This window comes from Salvia hispanica, chromosome 5 (assembly GCF_023119035.1).
Source record: "Salvia hispanica cultivar TCC Black 2014 chromosome 5, UniMelb_Shisp_WGS_1.0, whole genome shotgun sequence".
NCBI classification, from domain to species: Eukaryota; Viridiplantae; Streptophyta; class Magnoliopsida; order Lamiales; family Lamiaceae; genus Salvia; species Salvia hispanica.
The window spans coordinates 4190872-4209308 of NC_062969.1; the positions used below are offsets into that span (position 1 = coordinate 4190872).

General features: G+C 36.7%; 3 protein-coding genes across 4 annotated transcripts; 2 read left to right on the plus strand and 1 right to left on the minus strand.

The window, feature by feature from the left end:
* Positions 1–328: 328 nt before the first annotated feature.
* LOC125188205 (DDT domain-containing protein DDR4-like) lies at positions 329–7474 on the plus strand. 2 transcript variants are annotated; one of them, XM_048084970.1, is made up of 13 exons: positions 329–674; positions 741–1072; positions 1170–1280; positions 2720–2806; positions 2883–2920; positions 3026–3107; positions 3859–3965; positions 4151–4307; positions 5131–5223; positions 5391–5514; positions 5909–5951; positions 6060–6278; positions 6382–7474. In XM_048084970.1, exons 1-13 carry the CDS (start codon positions 566–568, stop codon positions 7118–7120), a joined length of 2241 nt encoding a protein of 746 aa, XP_047940927.1. In that variant the 5' UTR covers positions 329–565; the 3' UTR covers positions 7121–7474. The 2 variants fall into 2 exon arrangements, with proteins under 2 accessions (XP_047940927.1, XP_047940926.1); XM_048084969.1 differs by having other exon boundaries at positions 329–1072.
* Positions 7475–7576: 102 nt separating this feature from the next.
* LOC125188207 (AAA-ATPase At3g28580-like) lies at positions 7577–9264 on the minus strand. The gene has a single exon (XM_048084972.1). It carries the CDS (start codon positions 9174–9176, stop codon positions 7707–7709), a length of 1470 nt encoding a protein of 489 aa, XP_047940929.1. The 5' UTR covers positions 9177–9264; the 3' UTR covers positions 7577–7706.
* Positions 9265–13580: 4316 nt separating this feature from the next.
* Positions 13581–17063, plus strand: LOC125188204 (pentatricopeptide repeat-containing protein At5g03800). Its single transcript, XM_048084968.1, has 3 exons — positions 13581–13721; positions 13809–13900; positions 14123–17063. The coding sequence occupies exon 3, from the start codon at positions 14194–14196 to the stop codon at positions 16885–16887; it is 2694 nt and encodes an 897-aa protein (XP_047940925.1). The 5' UTR covers positions 13581–13721; positions 13809–13900; positions 14123–14193; the 3' UTR covers positions 16888–17063.
* Positions 17064–18437: the final 1374 nt, after the last annotated feature.

The window sequence follows — 18437 nt, forward strand, 5'->3', positions numbered from 1 at the left end:
AAATGTCCCGGTCACTTTTTTACACTTGTTTTGTAAAAATAATAATAAATAGTTAAAGTGGAGAAATGATATAATAAGATAGAGAATAATGTAAATAAGACATTTTTACAAAACAAGTATAAAAAAGTGACCGGGACATTTATTCTTGGACGGAGGGAGTATTTCACAATCCGGTCACAGAAGATCTAATGATTCATCGTTGATTCCTAAATTGTAAATTTATTCTGCAAAAAAGTGAAATTTACACTCAAACTCAGATTTTTTTTTTTCCAGCCAAAGTCTTTTACCAGCAATAATTCTGTTTTACTAAATCCAATTTTGTGTCACTGTTTCCCCTCTCCCATTTCCCTTGTTTCTCCAAAAACTCAAAAAACCCATATTTTATGCACCCGTGCGTGCTCTCTGTTCCAGTAATGATTGCTACTATTATCGTTTGATTTTGCCCCTTTTCACGTTTACAGCGTAATCTGCTTCAACATCATTGATAATCCGTATAAATAATTGGGCTCATTTTGAGAAAAACCCCAGCTTTATTGTGCCCATTTGCAAATCCTGGCCTGCTTCAATGCAAGCCCTTGATCTCCCATGTAACCCTTCTCTTGACCCCGATCCCTCCGCCCTGCCGGAGCATTACTCGCCGATCCACTCCCCGGACCTCGAAAACAACACCCAGGGTAAGAAGAGTGTCAAGGTGAATTATGTCAAGTCTGCCCATGATAATAATGGTAATAGTAATGTAGTAGTAACTAGGAGGGAGAGGCCGTCGAGGGCATGTACGCAAAGGGCGGCAGCCAAGCTGCAGGCTGCAGCTGAGGCGGAGGCAGAGAGGAAGAGGAAAAAGAAGAGGAGGGAGAAATTAACTGCGAGCTTGTTGAAGAATGAGTCCGAGGAGGATGGTTATAGGGATAGTGATGAGGAGGAGAACGGAGAGGAGGATGGCTCTACTTCACCGCCACAGTTGCAGACTAGTAGGGCAATTACGCCACTGCTCGGAGAGCCAGAGGCCTCGCAGCTGCCTCGGTGGAACACACGCTCCATGTGGCAGTTGGCTTCTATTCTCAATTTTTTGAATGTATGTTTTGTTTGAGCAAACGTTATAAACACTAGCAAGATTTGAACTTTGTGGATTTCTGGTGATGTGTGTGTTTTATTTTTGTTGTGAGGTGTAGGTATTTAGGCCTCTATTGAATGTTAAAATGGAGTTTTCAGCGGAGGAGTTTGAGACGGCCTTGATTATTCCGAATAATACTTTGGCTGAGATACACATGCCACTGTTAAAGGTTAGTTAGCCTTGTATTTCCCTCTTTAGTCATGTTGTTTCCTCAGTTCTGCTTTTGTAACAGTCGCTTCTCATTGAGCTATGGTTTCCTAATTGTTATGACTTGTGTTATCTGGGTGTCATTTCAAGTTAGTTGATATAGTTTTGGTATATTCTCTGAAGTCCATGTTATCATTATTGTCTTTTATTTTTTTAACGTGTTGTTCAACCTTGTATTTTGAATGATACATTGTATGTTATGATGATATCTCCTGCTTGGATTAATACTCTGTTGTAAGGGATTGTCTTAACTACATAAAAGAATGATAGAAAAAGTTGTGGGCATTGTTTTTCCTTGAGTGAGTGAGCAAGCATAGATGTTAAGTATTTTCAATATTGTCTGAACAGCGCAAAAATCATCTTAATGGAATATAGGTATAAATTATGATGAGATTGCGCTCTTAATCCCAGTGCTAAAAAGTTTTATAAATGTAAAGGGGTGTCGAAGTTGTCTTGGGTGGACTGATTATTAGAGTCTTGTAACTTTTGCTCTTTTTTCTAGGCGTGCATGAAAGAGTTGTTAAAGTTCCTTTTGTTGTGAGATATATAAAGTTCCTTTTATATCCGGAAGACCAACTTCAAAGTGTAGTCAAGATCCATTCAGATCACTGAAATGCTTAGTGAGACATAAATCTTGATGACTAGATTTTCTAGACTAAGTAATTCCTTTTTTGTGTGTTTGTTGTTTCCATATGACTAGATGACCAATATGGCAATTTCATGCATGTAAGATTGAGTTACATGCAATTTGACTGCTAACTCTGTACCAATCTGATTTCTTAGTGTCTTGCAATATTTATCAGAGATAATTGATTCGACTTATAGGTGTCATTTCATTATTTTCTTTTCATATTTTTGGAATTATTACTTCAAGTTGTTTGCAACTCATTCAATGTTAGCCATTTGATGTTATTATCATCTCAAGAGTTCATATGATTATAACAATGTAATATGCAATATAATCATCTCAAAGAAATACTGTCATATTCCCCCCGTGACATAGTTTTCACCAATAAGTATCAATGCTAATTCCCTCATAATTAACCTTTATTTTCATGGGAAGAAATGTCACAAATATGGAGTAGATTTTATTTATGAACTCTCTTGATTTTGGTTACAAACTATAGTTTGTTGCAATTCATAGGTATATCATAGAAAGCATATGAGTGGTATATCATAGAAAGCATATGAGTTCCTTCTCAGCTACTCTATCCAAATAATTCATCATTACAAATTTAACTCCAAAGTACGATATTATACAAGTTAAGTGAGAACTACTTGCATTCTGGTGTTTCGGTTTGTGTTTTTTTAATAATATGTGTATTGTCAAATTGTTGTTTGATAAGCATTACTGCTGACATTATAACCTGTTTCTTTATGTGGGTATTTTGCTTTTCCTAGGCCATTCCTCCTGTTACCAGAATGGCACTTAATCATTCTACTTGGATTACCGTTTTATGTAGAAAGCTGAGGGATTGGTGGCACTGGGTAATCTCACTTTTGACACTGGAAATTTACTCAATCTTGTAATATTGGGTTTACTTAGTGCGGTTCTCTACTGCAGGTTGCAGAAGGAGATCTACCTATTGTTGCATCACATGGGTGAGTAGATTTATATCTCAACACAGTCCAAAGTTTATTTTGTACTTGTGTACCAGAGATGCATGTTTACATGCTCAACTAGAATTTGAGTTTTGTTTGTTTTAGGACCGAAGTTGAGGCATACAATACACTTGATCCTGGGATACGAGTGGTTATTTTAAAGGCATTATGCGATATTCGGGTTGAGGTATTAATATCGTAAATTATCCTCTTTGTGATAGCTAGTCTCAGTTTCGATAAATAAACTTTGCCCATTAGATTATGTCCTAGGAGTCTAAGTAGTAACGTTGAATTATTGTAGACTGTAGTGTTTTAAAACTTAAACCATCCTGGATTCATATGCAGTTATGATATGGTGCTAAATTTCTAATATATTATTGCTCTTTTTTTTGGACAAAATTTTCATTCTAACATATTTGGTAGTAAGTGAGTTCCACCTTTTAAACTTGTTACTAGTTGTCTACCTTCCATGCTTTGGTTTTGCAACAGTACCTCTCTGATCTATTTTTTTCTCATTTCAAGCTGGGAAAATGAAGAAAAAACTTGTTCAGTATCATGTAAAGAGGATGTCAATGTTAGGAGGGAGGGTTCTGGATTTTTCTGGTTTTTTTAGAAAGGCATGGTAGATAAGAATCTCGCATCAATAAGCTGAGTAGTATGCTGCTTGTGAACAAAAAGAACGCTCAGCTCTTTCTATCTCAAGTCATATGGAGTATTATATCTTGAAATCATAGCTGTTTTGGCATTTAGTTTATTGTTGTGATAGTTGTGTTCTTTTTATCTATGCAACCAGCACCATATTACATAGAATTCCAGGCTTTGTTTTTTCTTTATATGATTTCTGCATTATGATATTTTAATCCCATTTCAATAATATATAAAAATTAGTAGATAGTTAATACTGCTTGTGCTAAATTAACCATGGTTGTCTTCGGCAGCAAGAAGATATACGGAACCATATAGATGACTCATTAAAACATGGTGTTCAGCTCTCAACATTTCGCAAAGAACGCCTAGGGGGTAATTCTTATGGAGTCTCATATTGGTAAATTACAGTCCTCTATGATGATGGATTACATTTTGTTCTCTGTGAAAATAGCTTCTGTTGATGGTTCAGCTCTACTAGGGATGTGTCAGTGTCTTACATGCATACTTCTGTATTGTTTTTCTTGCTCTGTGTAGAATATAGATATCCTTGGAAGTTAGTTATGAATGCTTCTTACTGTGTAGGTACGAAGATGATCCCATAATTGGCCATCGGCTATACAGAGAGATTAGAAATGTTGAGGTGAAAAAAGGACGTGGAAAGAATATTCCACCTATTCCCCATTCATCATATCAATGGGAAGCAGTCGCTACTAATTTAGATGAATTCCTGAATGTTTCAGTAAGTTTAGATTATAATCAAGTCTTATTGATTTGCTTTGATATTTCTTGAGCAAAATGCCAGATCCTTCTATTTAATCCTTTGGTTTCCCATGCTGAGTTCATTTTCTACTAAACAAACACATGAACATATGCTGATTCATTTACATTGCATAGAATTTTACACTATTCCTTGGTAATCATCTCCTTTTCCATCCTGGAAATGATGCCAAGTGTGTATGGTACCTGCTTTTAAGAGCTTTGGAGAGTTTATGTCTGACAAACTGCATAAGATTTTGAGTCCGTTGACTATTAGAGTCAATCTGGACTTATTTTTCGGCAGTGTGGTAGAAAATGGATATGCTGATTTGCAGAGTAAACTAGGCAAAACCTGTCAGTTGATTCAGATCCAGTTGCATGTGTTGGGTGTGTAAGCAGATTTTTGGCATTGTGTCATTTGAGGAGACTGCAAATATGCACTTGTGTCAACTTCATGTTAGAGTCAAAAATCAAGATGCCATGTCCTAAAGGTTTTATTTTGTATGCAAGCTAGCTAATTGAGGAGCTGAGGTGTAGTGATTGTAGATGTAAATATGCCATTGCTGTGAAATTACAACTGGTAAATGCAACAGGTTAGGATCTAAGGGACCATAGTTAAATTCAGAGTGTGCATCTGATTGTGTGTTTTTGTGAGGTCAGTATCTGGCCTGAATCTTATTTTCTGTTCCATTGTCTGACCTCATTATTCTTGGCAAGCTTACGAGTTACAACATTACTTTCTGAAAATTGAACTTTACTTGGTACTACTATGTTTTCATTGTTAATTTTACTTCTGTTGCCTGCAGGAGAAGCTCTTTTCAAGTAAAAATAGAACTGAGGTCTCTGTTGGGAAAAAATTGAAAAATTACATGCTTCCTGAAATTGAGAAGGTCCACAAGGTGGTAAATTGTTCTTTATTTAAAGATGATTTTTCTTGCATTCTTTTATTTTGGCCATTGTCCTCTGTTAAGCGCATTATCACCATCCTTTTCTTGAAGAGAACATCTTATTACTTTTAACCAGTTAATTTATTTTGTGATCGGTTCTAAGATGTATCTATATGCAGAGGAAGGAGAAACTGTTAAAGAAGCAACATAGACAAGCACTTATGCTTGATAACATGATTAACATGGATGCCATTGCTGCCGGACGCTCTCTCCGTGATAGAAAACCTGTGACTTATACTTTCAGTACGTGCCATATAGCTCTCTTAGTATTTTCTCCCTTGTGTTATGCTTTTTCATTATTTTCCAGTTCAATAATGACTTGGAACTTGAAAGTTCTCTAAAATTATAACTATGATAAATTTTATGAGTCATGACACTTGTCAAATTTTATGTTGGAAAAAATTGTACTCTGTTTCTTGCCGCTGATTGATGTGCTGGCATGAAGTTAATAAATTAGTTCCTCAAAAACTTAATGAAGGGGTTTGAATAACCATTAGGCTAAGTGGCTAACATATCACTTAGCATCCAACATAATAGGTGTTCCGTGCTTCTTTATATAACAAACGGTTGCTGACCTTGTTTTCAGTTTTGATATTTCAGCTCCACACCATTGATATAATTCTTACATTTTTTGCAGACGATTATGATCACTCAATAAATGAAGCTATAAAGGTCACCAAGTGAGGATCTTAGCCCCCAGAATTTCTATGAACTACTTGTAATGTTACTTCTCCATATATTTAATTTGGAAATACTTCACCCTTTTTTTGTCTTATAATCCCTACCAGACAGAACAAACAATCTCCCGAACATTTTGATGGAGGAGATCCTCCCATGAAACATGAACTGTCTAGAAATGGTAGATTGGATGTCACATCACAACACTCTCAAAACCTCACTTTCAGTGCTGTTTCTCCTAATTCTCCTTATGAAGATGATGATGATGACGACGATGATGATGATGGAGAGTTTTATGAAGATCACAAAACTGAAACATTGGACCGGAGGTATGGCGATTCACTCCCCTGGATTGTATTGTTTGTTTGTGTGTCTCTTGTAATTCTTAATAAACTTATAAAATCACTTGTTTTCTTTTTTATTTTCCTGTAGTGATCGCCAGAAGCAAAGGCCTGAACGTTATTCAGTGAAAGACTATGTAGAAGCAGTCTCAGATATTGAGGCTGATTTTGACAGTGATGATGACATAGTTGGTGAAGTGGTTTATGATGATGAATATCTTAAAAGACGGAAGCGAAGGAAGATGTCAAGTAGCTCTGAAGGCGATGAGGAGTACCACTGGGACGAAGAAAATCATGAAGAGGAGGAAGAGGAAGAAGAAGATGATATATTGAGTTCCAGTGAGGATAGTGATGTGCCACGCCATACGAAAGCATTGCCAGGCCGAACTAGGAGAGAAACAAAACTTAGGTCAGTTGGTGACCTAAAGTCAGGTCTCAGGCGAAGTAAAAGGGCCACCAGAAATCGCATTAACTATAAACAATATGAGATGTCTGAATCTGACAATGATCAAACAAAACCTGAGAAATCAAATGTGCCAAACGAGCCCTCATACTCAAGTGGTGGCGCAGAGTTCTCAACCGGTATGCAAGATTCTGAAGAGAAAATCAGTAACCAGGAGGATGTCCATGCTGATCAGCTTATTGAGATGCAGCAACCCGAGGTGGTCGAGGAAAAGCCACCCATTCCACCAGAACAAGAGAACCACGGAGATGACGATGTTGAAATGGTGAGCCAAAGAGGTTTTCTTGATCTAAACGAACTTGCTCCGGGTTCTGGTTGTGATGATGGTCCCAACTCAGTGAAAGATGACGACAGAGATGGCTTTTGAACATCCATTCTACCAAAATGTGAGGAGTTACAAGTTTTACCCTGGTGAAGCTGATGCTTTCTGATTGATAATATCTACATTTGTGGCAACCCATGCCGACTATTAGAGAGTTCTCACTCGCCAAAACTCAACTGATGTCCCTCGTGCAGTTTATTTATCTTTTCCTGCTGGGAGTTGCTTTTTGCTGAGAAGATGGTGTAGACTAAGTCAGTTCTACAGTATGTTTTACATTTAAGAAAGAAAAAAGCAGGATGTGATATGGATGGGAAACTCTGTTGGGAGTTCTTACTCCTCTGATGAGATGTTGTACAATAACTTAACTAATATTTGCAACAAAAGAATCACCTTTTATTAGACTCCTTGGCTCAGTGTTACATTTCTATGATTAACATCCATGCTAGTATGAAGCTTCTTGAAACTGGGATCTCATCATGTTTTTTTTTTCCATCAATTATATTGAATTTAAATAATTTATATATGTAAAAAGACCATAAGCCTATGCCTAGATAGATAAGACTGTCTCATGCGAATTATGAGTCATTGGTGCCTCTACTTCGTTCTCTTAACCAGTTTACTATTACACTGATTACATAGCATGTGTGTCTATTACAGCAGCTGCATCCTCGATGGTCTCTCCATCGTCATTATTCTCTGCATCTTTATCTTCTCTGCATTTTCTGTTCTTTGTTTCCTTAAGAACGCATATGAGATTTTGCAGGCATTGCTCCGGCCCTTCTTTTGCAGATTTTGGCATGAGGTTTTCAGCAACATCAGCTGGTGTTATCTCGACCTCCAGGATCAGCTCTTCGATGGACTGGAACAATGGATGTCCATCAAGTTCAAGGTAATTCTTCGCAAGCACTTTAAATCCTTCATATTTGCAGTAAGATAGCTCGATATGCTTGTCCATTCTGCCCCTTCTTGTAAGAGCTGGGTCGAGCTTATCCACATAGTTTGTTGTGAACACTATTAATCTCTCCCCTGCACAGGCAGACCACAGGCCGTCTATGAAATTCAGCAGACCTGACAGTGTGACCTTGCTGCCACTCTCTTCCTTCTCTTTACGAGAACTCTTCTTCTCGACTTTTTCAGGCTTCTCCTCTGCAGGTTTCTCCTCTTTCTTCTTCCTTTGGCCTGTCAAGTCGAGAGAGCAGTCGATATCCTCTATCACAATAATTGATTTAGTTGTTGTCTCTGTCAAAAGCTTCCTGAGCTCCGTGTTGTCCTTCACCGATGTAAGCTCGAGATCATAAACATCATAGTCGAGTAAGTTAGCCATGGCTGCGATCATTGTAGATTTCCCTGTTCCAGGAGGGCCATACAGCAGATAACCCCTTTTCCACGCCTTGCCTATTCTTGCATAGTAATCTTTACTCTTTGTAAAAGTCAGCAGATCATCGACGATCTCCTCCTTCTTCTCCGGCGCCATTGCCAGAGTCGCAAACTTGGCCGGATGCTCGAACACGATATGGCTCCAATACGAGCTGTGGCCGTTGGTGTAGAGCTTCCGCTGCCTGTTCCTCGCCTGGATCTCTCTCCCTTTTCTGATCACATGCTCCAGGTACTCCTCCGTCATCATCTTCTTGTAGCACTTGTGGAACTTGAGCTTGTAGAACCTCCGCTCCGGCTCCAGGTAGTGCGAAAACCCCCCATTCCGTGGAGGAGTGGAGACCTTTCCGGCGGTCCACGTCACCTGGACTCCATTGAACACATCTGTTGTCTCCTCGTACTCATCCATGCTCAGCATTAGCTTGTTGTCATTCTCTTTCGCCATCTCAGCCTTGAGCCGTTTGGCGTTGAAGGAATTCAAACTCAAATATGCATTGACGATGCTGTAGGCCTCGTGAGGCCGGAGATGGTTTCCAGTGTACTCGTGGATGGAAACCTGGATGTTTGGATTCAAGAATCCGGACAGCCTCGCGGTGCATTTCTCGAGGTAGTGACGGATCTCCGGTGGGCAGTACCGTTGGATCATGTTCCAGAAGAAGATGAAGGTGACGAGGGTGGAGCCGACTGCGCTCCAAGTCTCCGGCATGCTCTTTACTGGAAGTATCATTTTTGGGAAGGTAGGCTCTTTTTTTTTATAATTTTTTTCAGTTTGATAGATTGAGAAAGGGAAGATGAGAGGAGTATAGAATGGGAGTTATGTGTTTTTATAGGCATGAAAAGTGGTTAAGGAAAAGGCATATGTGTGGTATGAGTCAGCTTGGTAGTGGAAAGTATACATATATAATTTGGTTGTATTTGAGATGAGTGTCACACTAGTCCAATTTCCTTTTGCTTTTCCAGTTCACTAGTCCAAGCATCTCAATCACAAATAGATTGATTTAAAATAGAAATGGTAGGTGGATTTCATTTCGAGAAATGAGTCATTTGGTTAAACTTGGTGGTGTAAAAGTTTGTCTAGACTCTAGCAAGGGCATAACCAGACCATACTCGTAAAGATTGAAAGTTCAATTTTTTAAGAAAAGTAAGTACTCTCCTTATAATGTGCATCTCGTCCAAAACATACTTTTTTCTGTGAATTAAGATCACCATTGCACAATGATAATCACAAGTTTGAGTTAGTTCCAAGATAGATGCTCGATAGTACATTTTAATGTTGTAACAAAATTTTATGGATCTACAAATTGAGAGACGGCTAATTATTTCAACACTTAATCATACATTAGACGCATGCCAAATTGCCAATATATCATGATGTCGAATATTGAATTCGTGATTTTTTGACAATTGGGTCTACGATGCTAGTACTACTACTAACCAAAGAAAATTGACAACTTTCGACGAAATGAAAAGGAAATTGCCCCTAATTTACATATAAGACAAAGAGAGGCGTGTGCAAGAATTCCATGGAGTAATAATAAACAAAAAAAGAGTAGTAGTAGTATTTCGTAATCATCTTCGTCATTGTATTTGCATAGCAATTCTTCGAATCTTTTGCACCACGACACTAGTTTTAACTTCATCTTCCTCACATTAATAATTGGGGTTTGATTCATTTCACATATGAGCTGGATTGGTTATGTAAAGTTAATGCAAATTGCAATGGTGGTAGGAAATAATGATAATAGTTTGTAAATATATCATAAAGAAATTATGCATATAATTTACTATATTTTCAATCAATTATTTTTATTTTTCTGACGAGATATTTTCAATTAGTTCTGATTATACAATTGGGTTGGTTTACACCTATATTGGGATTTCAGGGGTTTTTAATGGGAACACCTTTTTCTCAAGGTTTTGTTATTGTGCCACCTCTTAACTCTAACGTGGGCTAAACTTATTTTGATTGCAAAATCACAATCAATTAAAAGCAAAAGAACTTACTACAAATTAGATCAAAATTTGAATTCGGAAAAATTCCTTAATTTGTACTATACTATAACAATAAATTAATGACTTCTTTTTGATTGGGAGTTGCGTGTGTTTCCTACACTTTAACTAAACCGACTTGAAGAAAAAAGTTAATGATTATGATACGACTATGACTAATCAGTTTGATATCATTCCTTCTCCTTTATCCCTTTTTCCGCAAATTTCATTGAGATACAACTTTTTCTTGATCTTGAATGATGAGGAATTGAATTGTACCGTCTAACGGATGAGAAGTCAAAATCGAAATACTATCTCTATTTTAGATTCATAAAACAAGTTAGAGCAATAAATTCTAAAAGCAATGTGAGATGAGTTTTTACTTTTTAGAATTGTCACGTAGGTAGTCGGTGGATGGATAAAATGGAAAATCTATTCTTACTATGCCAACACCCATATTTAGTGAATGGACGGACGTAGTTTTTTCTCTCAAACATTTTATGTGATACTATCATTGCCCATATTTAAGTGAATGGACAGACGTAGTTTTTTTCTCACAAATACTATCATTCCCTGAATTAAATGGAAAGAGAATGTAAGACAGAATAATAAAATACAGACGTGTTTATTCGGAATGTGTCATTTTAATACAACAGCTCAAAATAATTGGATGTAGGGAGTAGTACATCTTTTGGGTGAATGGACTAATGTAGAAGTATATTCTTTGACAGACTATACTTAATAATTTTTCAAAAAATAATGTAAATCACTTTTATCATTACATGAATTTAAAATGTAATAACTGTAGTACGTAAGATTTTGTATAACAAAACACTATATTGAATCAATTTTTTTTTAAAAACCAAATACATATAGACTGATTATAACACAAGTAAATATATACAAGGGGAATAAACACACTTTACTATATTAATATAATACAAAAAAAAATGAAAATTTAAACTTATACACAAGAAATAACATGACTTCGTTCATTCCAAATTAAAATAATAAGTATCGGATTTATTTTATTATAACTTTTTTTGGATTTATTAAATATCATGAAACTTTCGTTTTTGGTGATATTTGTTGTTGTGGATTGAATATTTGTTTTTGTTGGTTGATGGATGATAATCATGTCTTTTTTTTCCCCTCTAATTCACCTGTTGCGAATTTATTGATTTCAGTTTTATGATTTAGCTATTAATTGGACAAAGATTGTTGCTTTGGTATTGTTTTGTTTTTAGTTATCCAATATTTGTTGTTTGTTCGTGTGTGCTATCTAATGATGTCGATTTGCTCAACCAAATGGAGATAAAGATTTTTTTATTTTAGAAAATTCATTAAGAAAAAGAAAAATGTACCGATGTGCTTGGAAAAGATGGAGTATATAGTATAGTAGTAACTAGTAACAAATTACTCCCTCCGTCCCACATTTATAGTCACATTTAGTTAGGGCACGAGTTTTAAGGAATTGGTGGAGTGTGTAATAAATAAAGTGAGATGGAAGAGTGAGATGGTGGAGTGTGTAATAAATAAAGTGAGATGAAGGATTGTGTAATAATTAAGTGAGTTGGTTGAAGGTGGGTCCTTTGTTGACTTTTTAGTTTTTTTATTTTTGTTTTGGTTTATGTTTGTGTTGATAATGACATTTGAGTGTAATTTTAGTGAATAATGGGGTAAAATTTTATATCCAAATATGAAAAATTCTAAATGTGACTATAAATGTGGGACGGACTTTTATGGCAAAATGTGACTATAAAATTAGGACGGAGGGAGTAAATACTAAGTACTACATTAGATACTCCCTCCGTCCTGGCGAGTATAAACCACCTCGTCCTGAAAAGGTATGAACCAGTGGCGGAGCCAGCAATTTAACGGTAGGGGCCCAAATTTCTGATTGATAATTGTACAATTTTTTGGTGTCAATATTATTCAGAGCGATAAGTAATAGACACATAACAATAGGAGAGATCGTTGAGAAGAACACATAAATAGTAAAAATAATTAAAACATGGACAATAGAAACTATAAAACATGTGCAGATAAAGTCAATGTGAATTTATTTATTTTCTTAATTGTGAAGATAATAAATACTCCATCCGCCCACTAAATATGAAATATTTGGGAATCGACACAAGATCTTATGTAGTAGTATTGTTTTGTGAGTTAATAGTATTGTTTTGTGAGTTAATGAAATGAGAGTAAAGTAAAAGAGATATATATAGATTAGAATTTCAAAATGAAAGAAAAGATATTACTATATCTTATTTTACGTATGTTAAAGAATAATTTTTTATACTACTTAGATATATGTATAATTTTAAATTTTAAAATGAAAGGAATAAATATAAATTTATGGAGTAATATAGTAATATATTAGGGATTAACTAATAAACATAAAAGAGAAATGGAGTATTATAAAAAAACAACACAGATATATTAGGGATTAACTATTAAACATAAAAGAGAAATGGAGTACTATAAAAAAAAAACAATACAGCTATGCGCGCCTAAAGAGTCTCGAACTCCAGATCTTTTAGATAATGGACGGACAAAGGAACCACTAGTATGAACTTTCAAATTATGGAATAGTTAAAAACCCCATTACCCATATTTTATTATATTTTTTAACCATACCTAAATTATATATTTTTTATAAATTATTTTTTCACCTATTCACCTTTTTTTTCACCATACCTATATATATTTAAATTACACATTAACCCCACAACACGTTATCAAAAAAATATACTATAAATTAATAAATTAAATACTACTACAATTTATAAATACAACGAAAAATACACTTACATAAAATCGTAAATATGGAATATCAGTATCATTCAAATATAATATTGTGGAAGGAATTTTTAATGGCCCAAGCTTTATTTATTTTCTATTTCGCTTAATATGCTTAATTAATTTAAATAATGGATTCAAATGATTATTTAATCTGTTTATTAATACTACTATTAAATATTAGTAGGATTTCATATATGATATCACAAATTATATAAGTGAATAATTAATTATTAATCTTAAGTTTATTGTAAAATAATATGAACCCATTATTTAAATGAATTAAGCTTATGTGATTAAAAAGCATATACAAATTGTGCAAATGCATATTGCAGTGGCTCAACAGTAAATTAGGAAGAATACCCTCCTCTCTCCTCTTCTCCCAAACCACAAAATCACAATATCTTCTTTCTCTCACTCCTCGACTGTGTCACTGCTTCCACCTGGTTTGCTACATTGGAATCACACCTTACATTACAGTGTACTTCTGCATTTTTCACTTGTAAATAAATATAGTATATTTGCACAATGAGATGAATTTTCATACATATGTATATCTGAATGCCAGGGAGAACCATTTAGAGAGGATTGATTGAAGCATCGATGTTGACTCTACAGCGGTTTCACCCCCGATTCATTAAAGTCTCTACCTAGCAGCAGGTTATTTTCTCTCTTCTGATGAGACCTTAGACTTATGAAATAGTTGCTCAATATTTTAATCAAATTCACTCAACTTTGCCTCTAAATCGGCTTTCCTCGTATGATAGGTTCCTTGTATTTACAACTGCCCCATTAGATATGTATAGATGTGAATCAATTGTTGGTTGGTTTTAAGTTCTTGTTTAATTTTGGTTCATCTATGTTGTGAATTTATGTGTGTAGATGCTGCAGAACCACTGTTTTCAGCCATTAATTGGACAACTGGTTGAGTAGCTCCCAGAGCCAAGCCAAGCATGCTGCACGCGTTTCTTGGCCACCCTCCCTTCGACTCCGCCTCCTCCTCCTCCTCTCCTCTTTCTCACCTCCGCAAATCCCCTACTCCCATCAAAACCACATGTTTCCTTTCTCCATCCAAAACTCCTCTTTCTCTCTCCTCTCCCAAGCCCCAGCTCTTCTCAGCCCCACCATTTTTACTCTCCAAAACTCCACCTTTCGAACACATACTCACTCCAAACCACTCTGATAACATTCAACCTTTGTCCAACGATGAGATTTCTCGGTTGCTCAAACTTTCCCGCGAGTACGCCGATATTCAGCTAGGCAAAGCAGTTCACGCTTCAATTATCAAGAGTCGGCAAGACATACGCCTCTGTAATTTTCTTATTACATCTTATCTTGAATTGGGTCACTTGAACTACGCGGAGAGGGTTTTCCATTTAATTGCGAAACCGGATGTTGTGTCCTATACTGCTCTGATTTCGGGCTTAGCGAAATCGGGCCGCGGGGAAGAAGCTGTCGCGCTGTTCATTGACATGAGAATGTCTGGAATTGAACCCAACGCGTATGCTTTTGTTTCAATTTTGACTGCTTGTATGTGTTTGGTGGATTTAGGTCTGGGTTCCCAAATTCATGCCTTGTCGATCAAAACCGGTCATGTTAATTGCAGTTTCGTTGCCAATGCTGCAATGGGGTTGTATGGGAAAAGTGGTTGTTTCAATTTTGTGGTCAAACTGTTCAATGAAATGTGTGAGAGAGACATTGCTTCTTGGAATACTGTGATTTCGTGTGTTGTTAAGGAGGGTTTGTATGGTGAAGCATTTGAACTGTTTTATGATATGTTGGTAGGGATGAAAGAGGGCTGTAGAGCAGATTATTTCACCCTTTCTAGTATATTAACCGCTTGTGCAAGATGTTCATCATCATCGACTATGTATGGGAAGGGAGTTCATGCATATGCACTTAAAATAGGCTATGGCAGCAATTTGAGTGTGAGAAATGCATTAATACAGTTTTATGCTAAGCGTGGATGTGTGGAAGATGTTGAAAATCTGTTTAGCAGTATGTCTATGCGAGATGGCTTTACATGGACTGCAATGGTTTGTGCATATATGGGATTTGGGCGTGTTGGTTCGGCTTTAGATGTCTTCTGTAGGATGCCTGAGAAGAACCCCATTGCTTACAACGCCCTCTTAGCTGGATTTTGCCAAAATGATGATAGCTCAAGGGCGTTGAGGCTCTTTTGCAGAATGGTGGAGGAAGGAGTCGAGTTAACTGACTTCACATTGTCCAGTGTTTTACATGCTTGTGGTTTGAGCAAGCATTCGAGGTTCAGCAAACAGATTCAGGCCTTTGTTGTCAAGATTGGTTTTGGAAATGATGATTTTATCCAAGCTGCACTGCTTGATATGTGCACTAGGTGTGCTAGAATGGATGACGCTGAGAAGATATTCTATCAACTACCACTGTCAGAGAGAAGCTCAATCATGCTGACAACGATGGTGTGTGGATATGCCCGACACTCAGAGTTAGAGAAAGCAATCTCTTTGATCAATGAAGAAGAGCAACACATTTCCATTGATGAGGTTGCATTAGCTTCATTACTTGGAGTGTGTGGGGATTTAGGTTTCCAAACTCTTGGCGAACAATTTCACTGCCGTGCTATAAAACATGGTTCTTTATCTGATATAGGAGTTGGAAACGCCATAGTGAGCATGTACTCCAAGTGTGGGGATATGGAACGAGCCATTGGGGTGTTTGACAGCATGTCTGAACACGACATAGTCTCATGGAACTGCCTGTTATCCGGCCATATCCTTAACAGGCAGGGGGAGAAGGCCTTGGATGCATGGAAGAAGATGGTGAAAGGAGGTATACAGCCTGACCCAGTCACATGTGTATTAATCATCTCAGCTTATCGCCACACTAAGTCGAATCTCGTTGAACAGTGCCTTGAGTTCTTCCTCTCCATGAAGCATAACTATAATGTAGAACCCAACTCGGAGCACTATGCTAGCTTGGTTGGTGTGTATGGATTTTGGGGGCTTCTAGAAGCAGCAGAGAAGATAATCAAGAATATGCCATTTGAGCCAAAGACTTGTGTTTGGAAAGCCTTGCTTGACAGTTGCAGACTGCACAAAAAAGCAACAATTGGGAGAAGGGCTGCACAGGAAATACTGAGGCTCAAGCCACAAGATCCGTCCACGTACATACTACAATCAAATCTTTACTCCGTGTCTGGGAGGTGGCACTGCTCTGATCTTGTTCGAGAAGAGATGAAATCAAAAGGGATACAGAAATTCCCTGGGCGGAGCTGGATCATTCATGAGAACAAGGTGCATTCCTTCTTTGGGAGGGATAAATCGCATCCAGAGGCGAAGGACATTTACAGTGCGCTGGAGATACTGTTTTTGGAATGCTCGAGAGCTGGCTACACGCCTGACACAAGGTTCGTTCTTCATGAGGTGGAGGAGCATCAGAAGACCAATTTCTTGTTATACCATAGTGGGAAACTGGCAGTTGCCTACGGACTGCTGGTGACGGGTCGAGGGAAGCCTGTGAGGGTGAGGAAGAATATACATGTTTGTGGGGACTGCCATACATTTTTCAAGTATGTTTCGGTTGTTACGAAGAGGGAGATACATGTGAGAGATGCTTCGGGTTTTCACTGTTTTGTAAATGGTGAATGCTCCTGCTGCGATCATTGGTAACAGGCTGAATTTTGGTTGGTATCTGTTTTTAGAGTTTTGAATATTAATGTGGCATGCATGTATATACATAGATACTGTTCTTTTTTCAGTTTTGGGCGAATGCTTGGCTGAATGTGTTGTAATGTAAAATGTAAGTAAAATATGCAGTCTAATGAAACAAGCTACTCAATGACTAAGATTTCTAGGCTACTTGTATCAGTTACTTTCATTCAACCTAAGCCCATAAACTTTTGGGCTGATAGCTCCATCCAGTTCATTAGTATTTTATTTCTTTTTTTAAGAGTTGTTAAAGTTCCTTTGGTTGTGAGATATATATAATTCCTTTAATATCTGGATGACCAATTTCAAAGTATAGTCAAGATCCATTCAGATCAAAGGCATGCTTAGTGGGACATAAATCTTCATGACTAGATTTGCAGACTAAGTAGTTCCTTTTGTTGCGTGTTTATCGTCTCCAGATGACTAGATGGCCAATATGGCAATATCATGCCTGTAAGATTGAGTTAGATGGAATCTAACTGCCAACTCTGTACCAATCTGATTTCTCAATGTCTTGCAAAATTTGGCATAGATAATTATTTCGACTTAGAGGTGATATTTTAGTTGTTTTCATTTCATATTTCTGGAATTATTCTTTAAGTTGCTTGCAACTCATTCAATGTTAGCCATGTAATGTTATCATCATATCAAGAGTTCATATGATTATAACAATGTAATGCAAGATAATTCTCTCACAAGAATATCATATTTCACAGTGACAGTTTTAACCAATAAGTTTCAATGCTAATTCCCTTTTAGTTAACCTTTATTTTCATGTGGAGAAATGTCAATGAATATACATTTTATTTGCGAACTCTCTGAATTTTGGTTACAAACTATAGTTTGTTATTATTCATAGATATATAGTAGAAGGTATACGAGTTCCTTCGCAACAACTCTATCCAAATAATTCATCATTACAAATTTAACTACTAAGTATGATATTATACAAGTTAGGTGAGAACTACTTTTATTCTGGTGTATGTATACCGTGTAGTTGTGATTGTTGTTTGATAAGCATTGCTGCTAACATTGGAACCAGTTCTCTTTATGTGGGTATTTTTGCTTCTCTTTCCTAGGCCAATCCCCCTGTTACCAGAATGGCACATAATCATTCTACTTGGATTACCATCTTATGTAGAAAGCTGAGGGATTGTTGGCAGTGGTTAATCTCACTTTTAACGCTGGAAATGTACTCAAATCTTTCTCAGAGTAATGTTGGATTTGCCTAGTGTGGTTCTCTACTGCAGGTTGCAGAAGGAGATCTACCTAGAGTTGCATCACACGGGTGAGTAGATTCATAGCTCAACACAGTCCAAAGTTTTTTTGTACTTGTGTTCCAGAGACGCATGTTTTACATGTTAAAAAAGAGTTGAGGCGTACAATACACTTGATCCTGGGATCGAGTGTTTAATCTAAAGGCATTATGTGATATTCGGGTTGAGGTATTAATATCGTAATTGTTCTCTTTGTGATAGCTAGTCTCAGTTTCAATAAATAAACTTTGCCCC